Below are 23,813 nucleotides of genomic sequence, written 5' to 3'. Positions count from 1 at the left end.
CAACTTTTAATTATTTCATCAAGTACTGAAGTGTTTTTTTCACCAGCCAAATAAAGAACACATAATAAGGATGACCTGAAAACCAAAGACGGTTATTACAAGTAAACCCTTCTTATAGTTCTGCATAGTGAATTCCATACTAATGGTCAGTGTTTTTCAGTTAATTTAATAACAAGAGACAAACAGGTTTATTTTTTTTTTGCTGAGTTATAAGGACTGGTAAGTAATAACATGGCATGTGTCCACAACTGAACACAGCAAATCAATTAGTATTAATTAAACCTAATATTTAAAGAAATGTGTTAGCTGTAAGGGCATAAAATCAATGTCACATAATATTAACTGCAATGGTGGTAACATCATATCCTTCAGTGTCTCAAAGAAGACTTTCAGCAGATGAACATTTTAATGTTTGTCCAAAAGAAAGCAATTTGTTATTCCCACTGATGCCAGGAAGGTATTCATGTTCTCCAGCAAAGTATTTCCTCATTATTCCCTAAGATTGTTTTTTTTGGTGTACAACTGCTAACATTATTTTGCATTAATGAGCATTTGTTTGTAGATTGCTTGAATTAAACAAAGTAATTATCACGTGTATGGTTAATATGGTATTGAATCATTTCAATAAATCCCTTCTGATAGAATGTTTCTACCAAATAAAGTTTAGGTTTTTGATTTCATATCTTTAATTTTACAGCAATAGATCAATAATTTCATCTAGTTAATGAAAGTTCTCATTTCAGTACATTAGACATCCAGTAATTTTGCGGTATTTTAAAAAGTTTCTTTATTGGTAAATTGTTTTATTATTGTCACATGTACTGAAGTACAGTGAAAAACCTGTCTTGCATACAATTGTTCAGATAATTCATTACAACAGTGCACTGAGATAGTACAGGTTAGACCAATAGCCGTGCAGAAGGGTATTGTCATTATAATTTTAGTTGATATTTTCCTATAACTTAAAGAATATTTCAGGTGATTAAAATAATGGATCAAGAGTATTTTTTGTTGGTCTTGTTCAGTTTTTTTTCTCGGATGTATAGCCCTGTATATTTTTGTGTTTCTTTACCTTTATTGCGGCTACTCATTTGCTTCTTTGACTGATCTCCAAGTTCACTTTATTACTTACCCATTAATACCTGGTTTATTTGGGTTCAAGGCAGGCTTTAGTAGGAATTTCAAAGCATATTTCTACAATTGTGAGGAGCCACTACGTTGCATCAAGGCTTGTCATTATTTCATTACTGAATTAACTTGCTTTCAGATTAATAATTGAGATGAAAGCATCCAGCATTTTCTTGAACACAAGGCTAACAATCACCACAGTACACATAACTGAAGATCAGCTGAAAGTACTATTCAGCAGAGAGATGAAATTATGTGCGTGCTTGCTCTGCAATAAAACATTTAAATGAAACTGTTTCAGAAATGCAATGAATTAATAAGTAACATTCTTTACCATTAGAATAAGAAGTCTTGTCTGGAAAGAAGTTCCTAATCCTAACAAATGCTCGTGGGCTCAAGGAATTAACTTTAAAAAGGTGAGTTTTTAAATTCCCTTGTTCCTTCACTTGTTGTGAATTTGTCAATAATGAACATACAAGTTTGACTACAGAGACTTCCTAACCGGAAGACCACAATCTGTGAGGATCGGTGATAACATCTCCTCGCTGATGATCAACAGGGGTGCACCTCAGGAGTGTGTGCTTAGCCCACTACTAGATACACATAACTGTGTGGCTAGGCATAGCTAGAATACCATCTATAAATCTGCTGACGATACAAACATCGTTGGTAGAATCTCAGGTGGTGACGAGAGGGCGTATTAGAGTGAGATGCCAATTAGTGGAGTGGTGCAGCAGCAACAACCTGGCACTCAACATCAGTAAGACGAAAGAGCTGATTGTGGACTTCAGGAAAGGTAAGACGAAGGAACACGTACCAATCCTCAGAGAGGGATCAGAAGTGGAGAGAGGGAGCAGCTTCAAGTTCCTGGGTGTCAAGATCTCTGAGGATCTAACCTGGTCCCAACATATTGATGCAGTTATAAAGAAGGCAAGACAGCAGCTATACTTTATTAGGAGCTTGAAGAGATTTGGCATGTCAACAAATACACTCAAAAACTTCTATAGTTATACCACGAAGAGCATTCTGACAGGCTGCATCACTGTCCAGTATGGCTACTACACAGGACTGAAAGAAGCTGCAGAAGGTTGTAAATCTAGTCAGCTCCATCTTGGGCACTAGCCTACAAAGTACCCAGGACATCTTCAGGGAGCGGTGTCTCAGAACGGCAGTGTCCATTATTATGGACCCCCAGCACCCAGGGCATGCCCTATTCTTACTGTTACCATCAGGTAGGAGGTACTGAAGCCTGGAGGCACACACTCAGCGATTCAGGAACAGCTTCTTCTCTCTGCCATGCAATTCCTAAATGGACATTGAACCCTTGAACACTACTTCACTTTTTTAAATATACAGTATTTCTGTTTTTTGCACATTTTTAATCTATTCAATATATGTCCCGCTCCCTCCGGATGAACCGGACCTGATGGCATCGAGATTCATCGTCACCGAGGAGGACGTTAGAAGGGCCTTCCTGAAGATAAATCCAAGGAAGGCGACAGGCCCAGATGGCGTCCCAGGACAGGTTCTCTGGGTCTGTGCAAGGAAGCGAGCTGGAGTGTTTGCTGATATCTTCAACCGCTCCTTGCTTCAGTCTAAGATCCCCTCATGTTTTAAGAAGGCAATGGTAATCCCAGTGCTGAAGAAGAGCAAGGTGGCATGCCTGAATGACTATCGACCTGTGGCTCTGACATCAATTGCTACGAAGTGCTTCGAGAGATTGGTTATGGCACACATCAACCACAGCCTACCGGTCAACCTCGACGCTTTGCAATTCACCTACCAGAGCAACAGGTCAACGGCAGATGCCATCTCTCTGGCCCTACATTCCTCCTTAGAACACCTGGAGAATAAAGACGCATACGTAAGGCTCCTTTTCATTGACTACAGCTCTGCCTTTAATATCATCGTTCCAAATAAACTGATTCCTAAGCTCTGGAACCTGGGCCTTGGCACTCAGATCTGCAGCTGGATCTTCAACTTCCTCACAGACAGGACCCAAGCTGTAAAAATAGGGGACAAGCTCTCCTCTACAATCACTCTGAGCACTGGTGCCCCACAAGGCTGTGTGCTCAACCCCCTGCTGTAATCTCTGTACACCCTTGATTGTGTAGCCAAGTTTCCATCAAACTCAATATATAAGTTTGCTGATGACACAACAATTGTAGGCCGTATCTCGGGTAATGATGAGTTCGAGTACAGAGAGGAAATTAAGAATCTGGTGGCACAGTGCGAAGACAATAACCTATCCCTCAACGTCAGCAAGACGAAGGAATCGGTTGTTGACTTCAGAAGGAGTAGCGGACCGCACAACCCAATTTACATCGGTGGTGCGCAAGTGGAAAAGGTAAAAAACTTTAGGTTCCTCGGGGTCAATATCACAAATGACCTGACTTGGCCCAACCAAGCAGAGTTCACTGCCAAGAACGCCCACCAGCACCTTTACTTCCTGAGAAAACTAAAGAAATTTGGCCTGTCCCCTAAAACCCTCACTAATTTTTATAGATGCACCGTAGAAAGCTTTCTTCCGGGCTGCACCACAACCTGGTATGGAAGTTGTCCTGTCCAAGACCGAAAGAAGCTGCAGAAGATCGTGAACACAGCCCAGCACATCACACAAACCAATCTTCCGTCCGTGGACTCACTTTACACCGTATGCGTCGGAGCAGTGCTGCCAGGATAATCAAGGACACGACCCACCCAGCCAACAGACTTTTCGTCCCTCTTCCCTCCGGAAGAAGGTTCAGGGGCTTGAAGACTCGTACAGCCAGATTTGGGAACAGCCTCCTTCCAACTGTGATAAGACTGCTGAACGGATCCTGACCCGGATCTGGGCCGTACCCTCCAAATATCCGGACCTGCCTCTCGGTTTTTTTGCACTACCTTACTGACCAATTTTCTATTTTCTATTTATGATTTATAATTTAAATTTTTGATATTTACTAATTTTAACTATTTTAATATCTTTAATATTTAATATTTGTAATCCAGGGAGTGGGAAGCGCAGAATCAAATATCGCTGTGATGATTGTATGTTCTAGTATCAATTGTTTGGCGACAATAAAGTATAAAGTGTAAAGTATACTGTAATTGATTTATTTATTATTATGATTATTATAATTTTTTTCTCTTTTATATTATTTATTGCATTGAACTGCTGCTGCTAAGTTAACAAATTTTATGTCACATGCCGGTGATAATAACCCTGATTCTGATTCTGATGTTGAGTGAACAATTAGAGTAATAGATATTCGAGAGTGTTTGTGTAGAATTGAGCAAATATTTTTTGCACTGAATGTAGGATAACAAACAACGTTACACAAATGAGTGTGATACTGAGATTAATGTTCTGTGTACTGGATGATTGCAATTAAAATAATTTATTGTTGAGTTAAGGCCTTTTAAAAGTACCATAATCAAACACCGAATCAATAAAAATCTGGTTGAGGGAATCATATTAAATAAGCACTGAGTAAATAGGTTCAGTATATTCTCAGCTGATATATTAATATCAAATTAGATCAAATATTTTGCACACTTTGTAATTTTTCTTTCCAAGTGATTAATATCAATTAAATCGTATTTATAGCACACCTTTCCTATTCCCCATATGTTCTCCTGTGTTCTAGAACTGATGATTTACTTTTGAAATGCAGTCACTATGGTTAACTGAGAGTCAAAATACACTCAGCAGGTTCCCCCTAAAGATAATGTGATATAAGCAGATCATTTGTTTCGCTGATATTGACTGAGAATGCAGTATTAGCTAGGTCACTGGAAGACTCTACTTCTTTGTGAAATAAAAATATAAGATCTATTCAGTCCAGTCGAGGGGGCAGGGAGGCGTAAGCCATTTAATTCCTTGGGTACTTCTCAGAGGTGGGAGTACTACCAATGACAGGCGATGAATATTGTGACTAGTGTACTTTGGACTGTCTTTGAAGATAGGTCATGAATTAATTGAAATTTAGTGTTAAGTAGCTGAGGATTATATATAGTCCTTTATTACAACCACCGAAAATACAATACTCTTTGAAAAGAAGTGTGCAGAGGGGAAGAATTGACATTGCTCCCAAATATCTCTGTGTTTAGCATCTCCAATGGTGAAGACTGGTGAGCAGTTGACTTTGGAACACTATATATTGGTCTAGTTCCTTAAATTTCTGGAATTTAGACCGTAAGACCATAAGACATAGGAGCAGAAAATAGGCCTTTTGGCTCATTGAGTCTGCTCTGCCATTCAATCATGGCTGATCCTTTTTTTCCTCCTCAACCCCAGTTCCTGGCCTTCTCCCTGTTACCTATGATGCCATGTCCAATCAAGAATCTATCAATCTCTGCCTTAAATACACCCAATGACCTGGCCTCCACAGCTGTATGTGGCAACAAATTCCACAAAATCACCATCCTCTGGCTAAAGAAATTTCTTCACATCTCTGTTTTAAATGTATGCCCCTGTATCCTGAGGCTGTGCCCTCTTGTCCTGGACTCTCCCGCCATGGGAAACATCCTTTCCACATCTACTTCATCTAGGTCTTTCAACGTTCGAAAGGCTTCAATATGAGACCCCCCCCCGCCACCCCATCCTTCAGACCAGAGCCATCAAACATTCCTCATATGATAACCCTTTCATTCCTGGAATAATCCTTGTCAACCTTCTCTGGACGCTCTCCAATGCCAGCACATCTCTTCTAAAATGAGGAGCCCAAAACTGTTCACAATACTCAAGGTGAGGCCTCACAAGTGCCTTATAAAGCCTCAGCATTACATCCCTGCTCTTGTATTCTAGTCCTCTTGAAATGAATGCAAACATTGCATTTACCTTCCTCACCACCGACTCAACCTGCAGGTTAACCTTTAGGGTGTTCTGCACAAGGACTCCCATGTCCCTTTGCATCTCAGATTATTGGATTTTCTCCCCATTTAGAAAATAGTTCACACATTTGTTTCTACTACCAAAGTGCTTGACCATGCATTTTCCAACATTATATTTCATTTGCCACGTTCCTGCCCATTCTCCCAATCTGTCTAGGTCCTTCTGCATCCTACCTGTTTCCTCAACACTACCTGCCTCTGCACCAATCTTCATTATCATCTGCAAACTTGGCAATAAAGCCATCTATTCCATCATCTAAATCATTTATATACAGCATAAAAAGAAGTGGTCCCAACACTGACCCCTGTGGAACACCACTAGTCACTGGCAGCCAACTAGACAAGAATCCTTTTATACCCACAAGGATTCTTTTATTCCCACTCACTGCCTTCTTCCGATCAGCCAATGCTCTAACCATGTTAGTAACCTTCCTGTAATACCACAGACTTTTAACTTGGCAACAGCCTCATGTGTGGCACCTTGTCAAAGGCCTTCTGAAAGTCCAAACATACAACATCCACTCCATCCCCTTGTAATCTCCTCAAAGAATTCCATCAGGTTTGTGAACAAAGTTTTCCCTGAAGGAAACCATGCTGACTTTGTCCTATCTTGTCCTGTGTCAACAAGTACTCCATCACCTCATCCTTAACAATTGAATTTAACATCTTCTCAACCAGTGAGGTCAGGCTAACTGGTCTATAACTTCTTTTCTGCTGCCTTCCTCCTTTCCTAAAGAGTGGAGTGACATTTGCAATATTCCAATCCTCTGGCACCAAGCCAGAACCCAGTGATTTTTGAAAGATCATTGCTAATGCTGCCACAATCTGTAATGCTACCACTTTCAGAACCCTAGGGTGCAGTTCATCTGGTCAGGGTGACTTATGTACCTTTAGGTCTTTCAGCTTTTTGAGCACCTTCTCCCTTGTAATAGTAACTGCACCCACTTCTCTTCCTTCACACACTATAACATCTGGCACACTGCTCGTGTCTCCACAGTGAAGACTGATGCAAAATACTCATTTAGTTCATCAGCCATCTCCTTGTCCCCTGTTACTATTTCTCCTGCCTCATTTTCTAGTAGTCCTATATCCACTTTCTAGTAGTCCTATATCCACTCTCATCTCTCTTTTATTTTTTACATACTTGAGAAAGCTTTTACTATCCACTTTGATATTACTTGCTAGTTTGCTTTCATATTTCATCTTTTCCCTTCTAATGATTCTTTAGGTTGCTCTCTGTAGGCTTTTTAAAACTTCCCAATCCTCTATCTTCCCACTAACTTTTGCTTTGTTGTAGGCCCTCTCTTTTGTTTTTACTGCCATTGCTGCTCTGCTAACATGTCTGCCAGCAGTTCCTTCAAATTTACTTTGGCCAACTCCTCTCTCATACCACTGTAATTTCCCTTACTCTACTGAAATACTGCTACGCCAGACGTTACTTTCTCCCTATCAAATTTCAAGTTGAACTCAATCATACTGTGATCACTGGTTCCTAAGAGCTCTTTTACCTTAAGCTCCCTAATTGCCTCCAGTTCATTACATACCACCCAATCCAGTATAACTGATCCACTAGTAGGTTCAATGACAAACTGCTCTAAAGAGCCATCTCTTATGAATTCAACAAACTCTTCAATCTGTTGTTGCTCTCAGCTCTTCAATCCACCTGTCTACCTGAAATAAACACGGATCATTAAATTGAAACTCAAAAAGAATCATCAAAATCAGCAATCGTTCTTTCTTTTTTATTTATGATTTTTTGTACAAATTGAAGACTATTCACCCTAAAACTATCAGCAGATATTCTGATAATTACACCTCGCTTGCTTTTGTTAGTCAGATTCCCAGACAATGGAGAGTCAGAAGTAAGAAAATGGTGTTTTGTTACAACATTGGGAATACCTCATAGGACCTACGTAAATACCATCAAGGACACACCTCTTGCCATGACAATATGCTTCCTGAAATAGCAACTCAATTAATTTTCCAGTGGCTATATTAACAATGTAAGATAGTAATAAAAATAATTTTTAAATGAGGTGCATGCCTATATATGATCATATCATATGCACTCTTTTGATCAATTACAAAATAGCATTTCAGTATTATTTGCTTTTTTGTTATTCTATTGCAGATTAATGCAAGAAGAGAAATAGTGAGAACTTAAAAGTACAATATCGGATATTACTAGTCCACAATTGAACATAAAATTTATAAATAATGTTACTTGCTATTTGCTACTTGTAAAACCACAAATATTTTCATAATTAGCAGAAATGGCTGTTGCTGATGTTTCTTATTTTAATCTTTAGAAGGATCTTAAAATTATTTAAAATGTTGTCTTTCTTTTGCAGCCTGACGCCGCTGCCAATGTATTTGGGAAATACAGTCAAGGTGTATTACCTGTTTCCCCACAACTTGTGGAATCAGAAATATTTGCTGCAGCAATCATAGAAGAGATAATACAATTTAAAGAAGACAAAAGTGTAATTGCTGTGGATTCTGGAAGTGAGGTAGTAATGAAGCAAAATGCAAATTCATCAGATATTCAAGGTCTGAGTGAAAGTAATAACATAGATGGCAAAATAGAAGACAATGTGGAAACTACTTGTGCACAGTCAAAATCTGAATATTCGAAGATTATGATAGACGTGGAAATGGATCCACTTTGCACAAAACAGAAGTGCGTAAGCAGCTATTCCGATGAAGGTGTGTATTCAGGCAATGAAACTGACAGTTCTAGTAATGAATCTAATAACCTGTGGGAATTTCAAAAACATACACTCATGCAGTTAATCCAATTTGATGAAGCCAATTCAAGTTCTATTATTTCTTCAGAGGGTTTCTCTGAATCTCATGAACAAGAAAGCAAAGTCTTCTTCAATGGCAATGATGAAGGAGTAGATTTTTGTTACTTGGAACAGACTTCATTCGAGGACGTTGCTAACAGTAACATAGAAGGACACACTGTGCAAGAGCTGCCACTTCTGGAAAAATGTTTATCTCTGGACTTTCAGAATCCATCTGAAATTTATTCAATATCTTACCTGAATTCATTATTGAAATTCAGCCTGAATGGAGATCACCCTCCTCAGAGGGCACTCAGGTCATATATGCCTCAGTTTCAAACAGACTTCTAAGCACTGAAAAGCAAGCAATATTGATGACCAAATATCATCTAGCCATCTTAAAGGTTAGCCTGCAATTGACTGATGTTTTTGACTATGTATACATTACATTGTATCATTTTGTGTTGTTTAAATCCATTCCAAACCCAGGACGAGTGTGTTCATGAATAATGGCCTTATGTGTACTGAGCATTTCATTCTTGCACCCTATTAATTTGATTAGCTAATAATATTAGAAAGGATGGTAAGACAGTGCAATAAATTCAAAAAGCCATAAAAGATTAATTATTAATCAGTATTTATTGATAAGGTATTGAATTAAGTTCTATGGCTTTAAAAATCACAAATTAAGGCATAATATTTTGGAAGTGGATGGGATTTCAACGAGGTTAGAATGCCCAAAATAGAAAGTACATACAGGGTACCACTTAAATTTCAGACGCATGACATTAGTATAAGTACAAAGTAGAGAGTAAAGTTTAAAGGACTGAGGTGGTCTCTAGATTAAATTCTATGCCTTGATATCATTAAGTACCTTGATAACTTCAACGGTTTGAGTGTTACATTGGCATAAAGTGAGTACTCTGATGAATCTGATATGATTCCATGAGTGCATTAGAATGCATAGAACTCTGAGCCTGTACTGTCAACCTATTAAATAAATGCTGATACGACTTCTACTTTACATCATACACAAATAGAGGCTCTCATTGACGCATCAGTATCTTTTTATACAAAGAATAAATAAATTCAAAATATTCATTCTACTAACCAATGTCATGTACCATTACTTAATGCTGAATTCACCATTATTCCTTCAAGAAGCTTAGCACATATTTTTTTGAGCCTTGATTAAACTTGATGTCTTGAGGGCTTTGTTCAGTGTTAGCCTGGATGCCATTTACTTACTGTGCAGGGGCTTATATGTTTGGTGCCAATATGATGGTAACAAGTTTAATGCATGAACCTTGATATGATCTCCAAACACTAAGGGTCCACACTTTGTTTCTGGACTACAGAAATAAAAAATCAGCCAAAGTCCATGTAAAGAATCGTTGATTTATGTTGAAAGTCATTGAATCTTTACAGGAGTCTATTTTCCGGCATAAAACCAGGAAAGCAGATTCTTTTCTGAAGTAAATGGGATACTTTTTATCCAGAGAATAGTTGGAGATTAGTCTTTAAGCTGGTAACAGTGTGTGAAATTGGAATTAATTTATTATTGTCATATGGACTGAGATACAGTGAAAAACATTTTGCAAGTCATCATGTGCATCATTTCAACAGACAAATACATTGAAGACAAGGGAAACACAGCAGAGAAGGAAGAACATAGTGTTACAGAGAAAGTGCAGTGCAGTAATGGGGTAGGTTGTGAATTCCTTAATGATGGATGCAACCTTTTGAAGATGTCCTTGTTGGTGGGAAGGCTTGTGCCCATGGTGGAGATGGCTGAGTCTACAAGCCTCAGTAGCTTTTCTTGTTTCTATGCATTGGCGCCTCCATGCAAAGCAGTGATGCAACCAGTCAGAATGCTCCCCTTGGTAGAAATTTGCAAGTGGGGTATGCTGAATCTCCTTTGTTTTCTGAGGAAGTAGAGTGCAGGTGTGTTTTTTTTTGCCCTATGTGGTTGGGCACCAACAGACCATTGGTGATATTTACAGCAAGGAACTTGACCATCATCATTGATAATTACAGGAACATGTGCTCCACCCTGCCTCCTGCAGCTCTTGTTTTGCTGATATTGAGAGAAAGTTTGTTTTCCATGACAACATGTTCATAGGTTTTCTATTTCTTACCTGATTCAGCTGAAGCAGGTAAGTGCCAGCCATGTTTCGATGTGTCAGATCCCTTCAATAAGTAACTTTCACTTTAAATTCATCTCCTTTAGTTTCAATGACCTGGGTGTTTGCTGGGACTACACTGGGGAGGTAGGGACTTGATTCTGGTTTACTTGTTATTTGAGATCTGGTCTACTATGGTGAACTTGTAGAATCTGGCCACTGCATAGGAAATAAAGTAGGGAGGAGAGGACTCAACCTTGTGGGTCACCAATACTGAGGACAGTCATGGATGAGGCATTGCTGTCTATGCTTATCTGCGAACAAATGCAATCTTCTACCTGCTTCTGCAGTAATAAATAGGCCAAGGTTATCTGGGAAGTTGGAGATGATGTGACCATGACTAGCCTATTGAATCATGTAATGATGTTATCTGAATTGCTATGTTAGTGATTAATGAAGTGAAACACTCCCTGTTATCCTCCTCTTCCTTCAATCATTACAAACCACACTTACATAACATGGGCAAAATAACAACGATAGAGAAAGGATAGGAAAGGAGCATTTTCCATTTGAAGTATACATTGATTTACACTACTATTAATGTGCCTTTTGCAAAATTATACCATTTGAAAGAAATATATAGATATGAAATATTCCTTCATACATTTTAATGCTGAAAATATTTACATGCTAAAGTTTATTTTTTCACTAAATGAGGCTTGCAGTTGAAAATGTGGAAATGTAAAATTGTCCCTTATATCAAGGATTGGAATGTTTTGCATTTTGTGATTTTTTTAATTCTACATATAGTTTAGCATCTTTGTTATGTGTGTGGTGCTAAATGTTATAACTTACAACAAATTGTATATATTTGCATTTAATAACCTGTTTGGTTCATAAAAACATAAGAAATAAAACCAGAACTAGGCCACTCCACCTTTGTGCCTGGTTTACCATTCAAAAAGGTCATGGCTGCAGTTTTTGAATAAAAGTATCTCAACTCTCCTAAACTAACCCCACATTCCATGCTTCTCTTGCAATCCATGACACAGCGTTATCAAAGTCAGTGTTCCATCTATCCTTTTGCTGTACTCTATGGGTTAAATATTGATGAGTCATCTTCATCTCAAGTATCATTTTGTTTGGAAGAGCTGTGAATTATTTTTAGTTTGCAGGTGATGGATAGAGTGGCCTTTTGACCCACTCTTATATAACCAATATGCTTTTGTGTTTTTGTGGAAAAATATTATTTTTCTTCTCCATGTCTGTTTTAGTCATCTAACTATACTTCAAAATTTCCAGTTGGGAGATCAGTGTAAGAGATTCTAGATTGAAAGTCCATAATACCTATAAGAAAGGAGTTACTCCTCCTTTCCCCACCTTCTTACTCTGACTTCTCCCCTTCACTTCCATCCGCATGAAGGGTCTCGGCCTGAAATGTCGACAGCTTGCTCTTTACCATAGATGTTGCCTGGCCTACTGAGTTCCTCCAGCATTTTGTGTATGTTGCTTTGGATTTCCAGCATCTGCAGATTTTCTCATGTTTGTGATACCAGATTTTGAAAAATTTGTTTTAATAACAATTTTGTTACTTAGTATCGCAAAGGCGTTTCTTTGCTATAAAGGACAGGGGCATAGACGGTGAATATTTAGAGTCACTAGTTTTATATTTCTGTCACTGCTGCTCTACCCTTCAAACCATAATTATTTACAGTGGCCATCTAACCCTCACATATATTAGTGGTCAACAGCTCAAGCACCTTCTTGCCTGTGTTTCTTATTTTCATGGCAGTTTGTTATAAGACCATAAGACATAGGAGCAGAATTAGGCCATTTCATCATGGCTGATCCTGGATCCCACTCAACCCATACACCTGCCTTCTCCCTATATGCTTTGATGTCCTGACCAATCAGCAAACCATCAACTTCCGCTTAAATATACCCCTGGAGTTGGACACCACCGCAGTCTGTGGCAGAATATTCCACAGATTCATTATTCTCTGGCTAAAAAAACTCCTCCTTACCTCTGTTCTAAAAGGCCACCCCTCAATTTTGAGGTTGTGCCCTTGAGTTCTGGATAACCCCACCACAGGATACTCCTACCATAGGAAACATCCTCCCCAGATCCATCCTATCTAGCCCTTTCAACATTCAGTAGGTTTCAGCGAGATCCCCCCCATTCTTCTAAATTTCAGTGAGTACAGGTCCAAAGCTGCCAAACACTCCCCATATGTTAACCCCTTCATTCCTGGAATCATCCTCATGAACCTCCTCTGGATTCTTTCCAATGACAACACATCCTTTCTGAGATATGGGGCTCAAAATTGTTGACAATACTCCCAAGTGCGGCCCGACTAGTGTCTTACAGAGGCTCAGTATTATCTCCTTGCTTTCATATTCTATTCCCCTTGGAAAAATGCCAACATTGATTTTGCCTTCTCTAAAGCAGACTTCACCTGTAAGTTAACATCCTGGGAGTCTTGCACGAGGATTCCTAAGCCCCTCTGCACCTCTGATGTTTGAACATTCTCTTCATTTAGATAATAGTCCGCACTTTTGTTCCTTATACCAAAATGCATTATCGTAGATTTCCCAATACTGTATTCCATCTGCCACCTTTTTGCCTATTCTTCCAATTTGTCTAACTTCTGCTGTAATTGCATTGCTTCATCAGCACTACCTATCCCTCCACCTATCTTTGTGTCATCCACAAACATTTCCAAAAAGCCTTTAATTCCATTATCCAAATCATTGATGAACAATGTGAAAAGGTCCCACTACTGACTCTTGTGGAACACCACTAGTCACAGGCAGCCAACCAGAAGAGGCTGCCTTTATTCCCACTTGCTGCCTCCTGCCTATCAGCCATTCCTCTATCCACACCAGTATCTTTCCTGTAACACTTTTGTTGAGCAGCCTTATGCGTGGCACCTTATCAAATGTCTTCTGAAAATCCAAGTAAATGACATTCACTGCCTTTCCGTTATCCACCCTGATTGCTAATTCCTTGATGAACTCTAAACAGATTTTCAGGCAAGCTTTCCCTATTTCCCTTTACGGAAACCATGCTGACTTTGACCTATTTTATCATTAGTATCCATGTACCCCAAAAGCTCATCCTTAATAATAGACACCAACACTTTCCCAACCACTGAGGTTAGGCTAACTGACCTACAATTTCCTTTCTTTTGCCTTCCTTGCTTCTTAAAGAGCGGAGTGGCATTTGCAATATTCCAAATTCTTGAAAGATCATGACCAATACATCTGTTATCTCTTCAGCAACCTCTTTAGGGACTCTGGGATGTAGTCCACCTTGTCTAGGTGACTTATCCACCTTAAGACCTTCGAGCCAGCCTAGCACTTTTTCCTTTGTAATAGCGATGCACTCACTTCTGCTCCCTGACACTCACAGTCCTCTGGCACACTGCTAGTGTCTTCCACAGTGAAGACTGATGCAAAATACCCATTAAGTCCATCTGCCATTTCTTTGTCCCACATTACTAGCTCACCAGCAACATTTTCCAGTGGTCCAATATCAACTCTCACCTCCCTTTTACTCTTTATATAACTGAAAAAACTTTTACTATCCTACTTTATATTATTAGCTAGTTTGCTCTCTTTTTTCATCTTTTCCCTTCTTATAGCTTTTTAGTTGCCCTTTGTTGGATTTTAAAAGCTTCCCAATCATCCAATTTCCCACTCATTTTTGCTACCTTATATGCCCCTTCCTTGGCTTTTATGCAGTCCTTAACTTCCCTTGTCAGCCAAGGTTGCCTACCCCTTTCAGTTGAGAATTTCTTCTTCTGTGAGACATATCTACCCTGCACCTTGTGAGCTATTCCTAGAAACTTGAGCCATCTCTACTCTGCTGTCATCCCCACCAGTATTCTCCTCTAATTCACCTGGGCAAGTTTCTCTCCCATGCCTCTGTAATTCCCTTTATTCCTTTGCAATACTGTTACATGTGTCTTATGCTTCTCCCTCTCAAATTGCAGTATAAATTCAATCATATTATGATCACTGCCTCCTGAAGGTTCCTTTACATTAAACTCCCTAATGAGATCTGGGTTATGCATCATGCCCAATCTGAGATAACCTTTCCCTGAGTAGGCTCAAGCACAAGCTGCTCTAAAAAGCTTTCTCATAGGCATTCAACAAATTCCCTCCCTTGTGATCCAACACCAACCTGATTTTCCCAATCCCCTTGCATATTGAAGTCTCCCATTACAATTGTGTCATTACCCTTATTACATACCTTTTCCAGCTCCCTTTGCAATCTCAATCCTACATCTTGGCTACTATTTGGAGGCCTATATATGATTCCAATAATGTTTTTTTTTTAACCCTCACAGTTTCTTAACTCCATCCACAAAGATTCAACATTCTCTGACCCTGTATCACCTCTTTCTAAAGATGTAATCCCATCTCTTACCAACGGAGCCTCATCACTGCCTATGCCTTCCTGCATGCCCTTTCAATACAAAGTATATCCTTTGATGTTAAGCTTCCAAAAATGGTCTTCTTTCAGCCATGACTCAGTGATGCCCACAATGACATACCAACCAATCTCTAATTGTGCCATGAGTTTGTCCACTTTATTCAGAATGCTACATGTATTTAAATACAGCACCTTCAGTCCTACATTCTTCACCCTTTCGAACATTGCCTCTGTGGTACAATTTAACTCTTTCCTCTGTTTGCATTTGTACCCAGTCATTGGTTTATCCTTCCTTACATTCATGTTACATCATCTATTTTTAACCTGCTGGCTCATCCTCAGCTCTATCATACTGGTTCCCACCCCCTTGCCATATTAGTTTAAGCCACTTCCAACAGTTCTTGTAAACCTGCCCGTAAGAATATTGTTCCCTGTTGGATTCAAGTGAAACATGTCACTTGGTACAGGTCACACCTGTCCCAGAAGAGGTCCCAATTATTCAGAAATCTGAATGTCTGCCCCTGCTCCAATTCTTCAGGCACGCATGTATCTTCCACCTCATTCTATTCCTATCCTCACTGTCACGTGGCCCAGGAGCAATCCCGAGGTTACTACCCTTGAGGTCCTGCTTCTCAGCTTCCTTCCTAACTCCTTGTACTCCTTCCTTTTTTTTTTAACCTACGTCAGTGGTAACAAAAAGTACCACGACTTCTCGCTGCTCACTCCCACTTTTTGGGATATTGAGGACGCATTCAGAAACATCACGGACCCTGGCACCTGGGAGGCAAACTACCATTCCTGTTTCTTTTTTGCCCTTGAGCAGGAGCTCCCAATTTGTTATAATGTTATGGACCAATACCATTAAGCAAGGGGCCCAGGGTGGGAACCTTTGCCCTTGGGGAAAGTTATTTTATGATGTTATTTATTCAGCAGCAGGCTTTCAATTCACAACCTTTCCTTATATGTGTGGAACCACTGTTTTACAAAACAAATAGTACTTTTTTTTTCAGAAGTCTGCTTGTAGCTAATTTGCAAAATAAAATTGAAGCTAATAAGGAAAGACTGTGGAACATGTTTGAAATTAAGTTTCTAAAAAGGAAATCAATTTGTCTAGTATATAATGTGTGAGAAAAAAAATCTAATCATCACTAATGTGAATGCATGTTTTAAATGTGTAAATTTTACTTTGTAAACTGTTTTGAAGACCGCAGTAATTTATGTATAAAAGTGATAGATGCTGGTGTTGAGCTGTATTGACAGTGGGGAGCAATACAGCAAACTAAGGAAAAGCTTCAGTAGCTTGAACTATTAATGAATGTGAGTGTTGCAACGATTTGTTTTATCTACTTTTCAATGTAGTGTCTAGGCTGACTGTATTTGAAGTTATGGGATCAAATCTCTATGATTCCATCTGAAACTGGGATAAGTTGCAGCAGACAATAGAGTAAAATCAGGCAGCAAGTCCTTCCCAATCCTGACTTTATTTCCACAAACTGATGAAGGACAAAGTGGGGCTATAGCTTTTCTTTTCTTTTTATTTTGGCATGTGCCTGCGTGCGTGCGAGTCTGTGTGCGTGCGTCTGTGTGTGCATGCGTGCATCTGTGATGATGTCATTTTCATGGCTTTTACAAGGCGCGGAGCGAGAAAGAGACCGTGTGGCACACCACTCCTCACACAGACATTTTTGCAGTACTTTTCCCTTTATTTTACGAGGTTGAGTTGTGATCTCGACACTCAACCCTGCACGGATGGAAAGCGTACTCGGGAGCGGGCCCGACTGGTTTTGAACTCGGGAACCTCCGCTCCCAAGTCTGGAGCCGATACCATTGAACCACCAGCCGGCCCGGGCTATAGCTTTTCAATTGATATATATTCCCAACCCTCATTCTCACCATTATTCCTAGACACCATTATTCTTACCAGTCTTAAAATTTGAACATTTGTAACTGACGCAAAAGGGAAAAGAGAACTTCCTTCCCTCCAATTTTGGCCCAAGTCAGAAAATATCCAAAGTTCATTTGATGTGGCAACCATACCTCAAAAGTATTGTAAAGAATGATATTGAAAATGTATAAGACTGAAAAGTAAGAACAATCACTGAGAGTGGAAAGAGAGAGGAACAATATTTGGACTTTTGAATTTAATACTATGGGAGCTCATTCATATGTAGGGGTACCCATAAGTTGGGTGATTGTAACCCAGAGATCGCCTGTTCTTCTTTCCACTGTGTCTATAAGAACTCTAGTGCAAATTCAAAGTCTATGTTATGCCATTCTTCAACATCCCAAGTGAGCTTTCATTAGTAGTGCCTACTCAACCTCATCCAAAACATATTGCACTTCCCCTTCAAGAGAAACATACTGGCCTTAAGCAGAGCAGACTACATTTAACCTCCAGTATCCACTCATGATACTGCTACCTCCACCCCAACTGAAACAACAAAATGATGAAGAGACATCATGCACTCATCATTATAAAGTTGGCACATTTTCTGCATTTGACTGAACAGGGGTGGTTTATTCACAGAGCAGGATTGCTACACCGGCTTTTGGAATATATTGAAAGTTGGCCATCTAATTTCTACGACTTTTACTTTTGTTTTTACACGTAGTATTTGCTGCACAAGAAAACAGTCTCAGTAGAATTGAGCTGACATTAAATTGAATTGTTATATGATTTAGTAGTAACCTGAAGAACTTTGGTTTCTGCTCGGATGATCATCTATCGTCACGTGATGGAATAAAAGTAGCTGAATGACGGAACGAGCTTCATCTAAAGTCGTATGAACTCAGGAGAGGTAAATAAACTTTGTTCTGCATTCTTTGGTTCTTGGACTCCCATCATCTAAGGGTCTGAAGTAAAGGAAACCTGTAGATAAATAAAATATTTGAAATTAAGCCAGTTCAAGGCTTGGACATATCACAATTCACCAAAGCCTTAAAAGGCAGAAACAACTAATTCTGGAGATTCTGGATCGTAACTGCAATTTATTATTAATAGATTATGCGTAAAGGATTCATAACTTGTTTACCAGCCTGGCACACATGAAATTAGACTCACTCCTAAAAAAATAAATATTCACAGTAAATTTGAACAATATGCAAGCAATGGAAAGCTGGCATTGTCAAGCCTGATAAAATTGATTGTTGCATGTTTTCACTTGTGATAACATAAACTAAAAAAACATGATGAAGTGATGAAATTACAGTCTTGCATCAGGGAAACTGCCTCAAGCATGGAAAAATGTTGGATGGGACTAATATTTGAAACTCTACCAATAGTACCATTGCACAAAAAGAGGGACCAAGAGGTAGCATAAAACTGAATGGGAATTGATCCAGGAGGGAACATGTTTGCTTTCAGATGCCTTGAGCATTATGGGGACATTTGGATGGAAACTGCAATGTAATTCAAGTAATTTCAGATAAATGTAAGAGAATGTGATTCTTTTGAGTTTTTGGGACATGGACATCACAATTAAGACTTTCCCTGTGAAGATAGTGAAGTTAGTTTATGATGAAAGCACTCTTACACTCCTGCTGGTTGCCAAGTTGGAATTTTCAGGATCTAAAGCTGCTGGTGATGAAGGACGAGCAATATACTTCCATGTCAAGATGACAAGTGGCTTTGTGTTTACCATATTGTCCTTCTTGGTGCCAGAGACTGCTGGTTTTGAGGTTGTGGTTGGAACAGCTGGGCGAGTACCTGCAGTTCAGATTATAAATAGCACACACTGCATCCACTGTGTACCAGTGATGGAAAGAATGCAATGGATGAAATGGCAAAGAAGTTACTTTGTCCTGGGTAGTTTTTCAATTGCTGTTGGAACGCCAGTCGCTCAGGCAGGCAAGCAGAAATTATTCCATCACATCCCCTACTTTGTTCCATAAAGAAGAAAAAGCTTTCAGGTGTCATGAAGGTAGTCATTTCTTGCAGATTCCCCAGATTTGCTCTTGTAGCTTCCATATGTATGTGGCTGGTTCCATAAAGCTTTAGTCAGTGTAGTCCCATGATATCAATAGTGAGGGACTTCATAATGGTAAAGCCATTGAACATTCATGGATGGCTGGGAAGATGGGGTATATTTTAAAACTCCAATCCAGGAATAAAACTGGCATTATTGATCAGTTGCCTATGAGAAAATTCATTTTAGAAATCAGAAACTTGCTCAGTTTTATGCTTGCATACCAAGTTGAAAAGCTTGTCTGGTTCCTGAAAGTTTTGTGCACAGTTTTGGCCTGCTTACCAAAAGGAAACAGGGGAATTGGAGGCTGTACAAAGGAGATTCATTGAACTAACTTCTGGGATGAGAAGGTTGACCTACAAAGAGAGACTAAATGTTTGGGCTCGTATTCCTTGAAATTTAAAAGAATGAGCAATGACCTTATTCAAACATTAAAAAAAAACCTAAAGGGTTTCTCAGGGTAGGTGTTGGGATGTTTTCACTGCTGGGAGAGTTTTGAACAAGGAAACATAACTACAAGGTGCCAGTTATTTTAAACTGAGATACACCACCCTCAGCAAGAAGACATTTCTATGTCTCTCTGGAAATTTTGGTTCCACTGGGTGGTGAAATCTGGATCATTAGAAGAATTTAAGGAGGAGGTGAATATATACTCAATAGTTTGAGGAACAGAAGGGTAGCAGTCAGCATGGATAGGACTGATGGCCCACCCAGTTCCTATTTTGTGATATTCTTTTGTTCAAAACCAGTTTGAGATTAACATAACATTTGTGATTTATGCTACTTTGATTTATCAGACAACTTATGATATCCTTGTAAATGTATCTTTACCTTTTGCAAATTATCACCTGTAATCTTATATTGCAGATAACTATACGTGGAAAATGATAGGACTACATGATGCAATTACTTTGCTAAATAAAGCAAGCAGAATATAGAAAATAAGATTGAAGAAGGGTTAGAAAGACATTTTCATTTACACTTGTTTGGAATTGGCAGTAATATATTCAGTGATAACATTAAATATTGGAGACATGAAAGGAATGAATAGAGAGAGCACTGAATTGAATGCCCATTGGTTGCCTGGTCTAGTTTGAAAATGATGTTTAGCAGCCACCCAAATTACAGGTCTGTGTGTTATTGGCTGGAAATGTTCAAAGCCAGAGTGTGAAGTCAAAGAGTTATCCTTATATAGCTGTGTTGTATAAAATTATCACTTGTATCTTCCAATGCAAAATGACAGGTACTTTACATAATACGCAGTAACTAGGGAAATGAAATTCATGAATTGACAGCAAGATATGCATTCACTGATATTTTTGCGTCATCACAGTTTACAATTCTTACCCATGCAGTTTTATCCTCCAAAAATTGTCACTGCAGAATTAGTATCTTGGTTAAACTCTTATCTTTCTCTTTTTCATCAAAATTAAATGCTACAATGCTGTACATCAGATTATATATTATTACACTTACTTAAAATAAATATTGCTGTTTCCTCCCCATTTTGAAATTATTTCAGCCTGAATTGTGGCTTACTGCCTTATTCTGTCACCACAAAAGTTGAAAATGAAATGAATATGTTTAGGAAGTAAAAAAATGAGCAAGACAAATATAAATTAAATGGAACAATCTTCAAGTAGACACACATAAGGTCAAAGAAGCTCTGTGGATTCATGTGCATTAAACGTTTAGCATGAATAAAGCTGTTTAAAAAAGGACAGAAAATTCTAATTAGAGAACAAATATAAGGAAGTTCTGGTAAACTTTTCCAAGTGGTTAGTTGGCCTCACACTTCAGAACAGACAGCAAGATCTTTGCAATGGTGTAGAGAAGGTGTATTAAAAAATTACCAGGGATATGGGGCTTAATCGAGATACGAGAAAAGATCGAGATTTTCTTCGAGGAACAAGGGGTGACTAAGGGTAAATTTAATATTGTGGGTTGTTTTGAATGAAAGTTGGGAAACAGAAAGTACACATTTAAGATAACTGGTCAATAATCTTGAAGGGTGATAAGTGAACCAAACTGCACTGCCTGAAACTGTTTTATATGTACTTAAAAAAGGAGCATTTCTAAAATGATCGGAAAGATGGTTGATGGAACAAAATGGTTTCTTCTTTCAAAGAGTTGGCTTGGGCTTGATGGACAGAGTACATTTCTATGTTGTGTGCTTCTATAGGCTATACATTTCATTGCACATTAGTCAAAAAGCTGGCATTGTGTCAATGAAAAACTTATCAGCTAGACCAGCACTTGTTCTTTGAGCTGACATTAGTTGTTAAAAAGTATAATTTTGTGTGAGAAATTGATGTAGCCTTGTACCCTTTTTCTAGCAACTATCCATCATATGATGTCAAAGTTCACATTCAAAGTGCAGTTATTATCAAAGTGTGTTAAAATTATACAACATTGAGATTTGTCTTTTTACAGGCATCCACAAAACAAGGAGACCCAAAAGACACCTTTTAAAAAAAGACTGAAACACCGGATGTGCAGAGCAAGAAAACAAATCATGCAAACAATAAAAGCAAGCAAATAGCATTCAGAACTGAGGTTCTGAAAGAGAGTACATCTACAGACCCTTAGCTCAGAGTAGAGCCAAGTAAGCTGAGCCAAGCTGAGTCAAGCCAGCTCAACAGTAAACTGATGCCCAAAATCCATTTCCAACATGAGTTTCAAGTACGGTATTCTAAAATATAACTAATCCCATTGTGGTACAGAAACATGAAGCTTTTAATTATCCTGAAGTCTCAAACTGAGTTATTTAACGAATGAAGAACTTTACTACAGCTTTCATAGGCTGGTGTTGCACAGCTAGCCACCAAACCAGCCTCAGATGTACCAACACAGAATGGAAACCCAGTCACCACATCAGCAGGTGGTTTCAGCAGATATTCCTTCAACCTCAAATAGCCAGAGGTGTCAGAGCAAATCTGGCTGAAAAAGGTAAGTGGTTTTGTATTCATCCCATCAAAAATGAATAACAGTTGAGAAAGGCAATTGGCAAAGCTGTTAGAATTTATGACTGGAATTTTCCAGGGAGCTATATATAAGGGCAATGAATACCCTCATTGAATACCAGAATTTATGGGAGCCATGCACTGCATCCAAATGCCATTTCCAGATGTGAACAGAAAGGTTGTATTTATCTAAAGTAGAAGGCTCCCCACCTTCCAGCGCAAGAGATTCTTGAATTCTCCAATACTATGGTGAGCAGCAAATGGTCACATATGGTATATCTGAGCAGACCTCCCTGCAAGGATCCCAGTGCAGTGTTAATGAGTTGGAGTGACTCTGACATTCACTTTGAGATACATACATTTCTTGGGGCTTGCCTAGGACACAAATTAAGATTCCATGATCCTCATCACTTCCTCAGTGTAACAATGCATTGGATTCAGGGAGAGGTGATAAATATTAAGGTCAAGGTTTCAGGGTACTTGGAGACTTATGATAAAATAAGTCAAAGTCAGCAAGGTTTTTGTAAAGGGAAATCTTGCCTGACAAATCTGTTGGAATTCTTCAAGGATTAAAAGCAGGGTGGACAAAGGAGAGGCAGAGGATGTCATTTACTTGGATTTTTAGAAGGCAATTGATAATGTGCCTCACATGAGGCTGCTTAACTAGATATAATCCTATGGTGTTACAGGAAAGATACTGGCATGGATGAAGAAATGGCTGACAGCCAGGAGGCAGCGGGTGGGTATAAAAGGAGCCTTTTCTGGTTGGCTGCCAGTGACTAGTGGTGTTTCTCAGGAGTCAGTGTCGGGCCCACTATTTTTAGCATTGTTTGTTAATGATTTAGATAGTGGAATTGATGGCTCTGTGGCAAGATTTGCGGATGATATGAAGATAGGTGGAGGGATAGGTAGTGCTGAGGAAGCAATGCAATTGCAGCAGGACTTAGACAAATTAGTAGAATGGGCAAAAAAGTGGCAGATGGAATACAGTTTTGGGAAATATATGATAATACATTTTGGTAAAAGGAACAATAGCGCAGACTATTATCCAAATGGGGAGAAAATTCAAATATCAGAGGTGCAGAGCGACCTAGAAGTCCTCATGCAAGACTCCCAGAAAGTTAATTCATAGGTTGGGTCTGTGATAAAGAAGGCAAATGCGATGTTGGCATTTATTTCAAGGGGAATAAAGTATAAAAACAAAGAGACAATGCTGAAGCTTTATAAGATACTAGCCAAGCTGCACTTGGAGTATTGTCAACAGTTTTGGTCCTCATTTCTCAGAAAGGATGTATTGTCATTGGAGAGTGTCCAGAGGATATTCACGAGGATGATCCCTGGAATGAAGGGGTTAATGTATGAGGAGCATCTGGCAACTTTGGGCCTGTACTCACTGGAATTTAGAAGAATATGTGGTGATTTCATTGAATGCTACCGAATGGTGAAAGTACTAGATAAGGTGGATGTGGAGAGTATGTTTCCTTTGGTGGGGTATCCAGAACTTAAGGGCACAGCCTCAAAATTGAGGGGTGATA

At 39.0% G+C, this 23,813-nt stretch overlaps 1 protein-coding gene across 9 annotated transcripts in view; it reads left to right on the top strand.

The window, feature by feature from the left end:
- The window catches only part of lepr (leptin receptor), a 236,324-nt gene that overhangs the window by 123,050 nt on the left and 89,461 nt on the right, over positions 1–23,813 (top strand). For 6 of the 9 annotated variants that reach the window (XR_011888024.1, XR_011888018.1, XR_011888019.1 and 3 more), the window contains 4 exons: positions 1,469–1,544; positions 8,355–9,193; positions 18,033–18,148; positions 21,749–22,264. Coding sequence is in view for 1 of the 9 variants with exons in the window: in XM_072273875.1 (XP_072129976.1) it covers positions 1,469–1,544; positions 8,355–9,140 (862 nt within the window). In the remaining 8 variants the exon portion in view is untranslated. Of the gene's footprint in view, positions 1–1,468; positions 1,545–8,354; positions 11,845–18,032; positions 18,149–21,748; positions 22,265–23,813 lie in introns of those variants that run through there. The other 3 variants (XR_011888022.1, XR_011888023.1, XM_072273875.1) reach the window with 3 other exon arrangements.

Source organism: Mobula birostris, chromosome 12 (assembly GCF_030028105.1).
Source record: "Mobula birostris isolate sMobBir1 chromosome 12, sMobBir1.hap1, whole genome shotgun sequence".
NCBI lineage: Eukaryota > Metazoa > Chordata > Chondrichthyes > Myliobatiformes > Myliobatidae > Mobula > Mobula birostris.
This window is presented reverse-complemented; position numbering and strand designations above follow the sequence as displayed.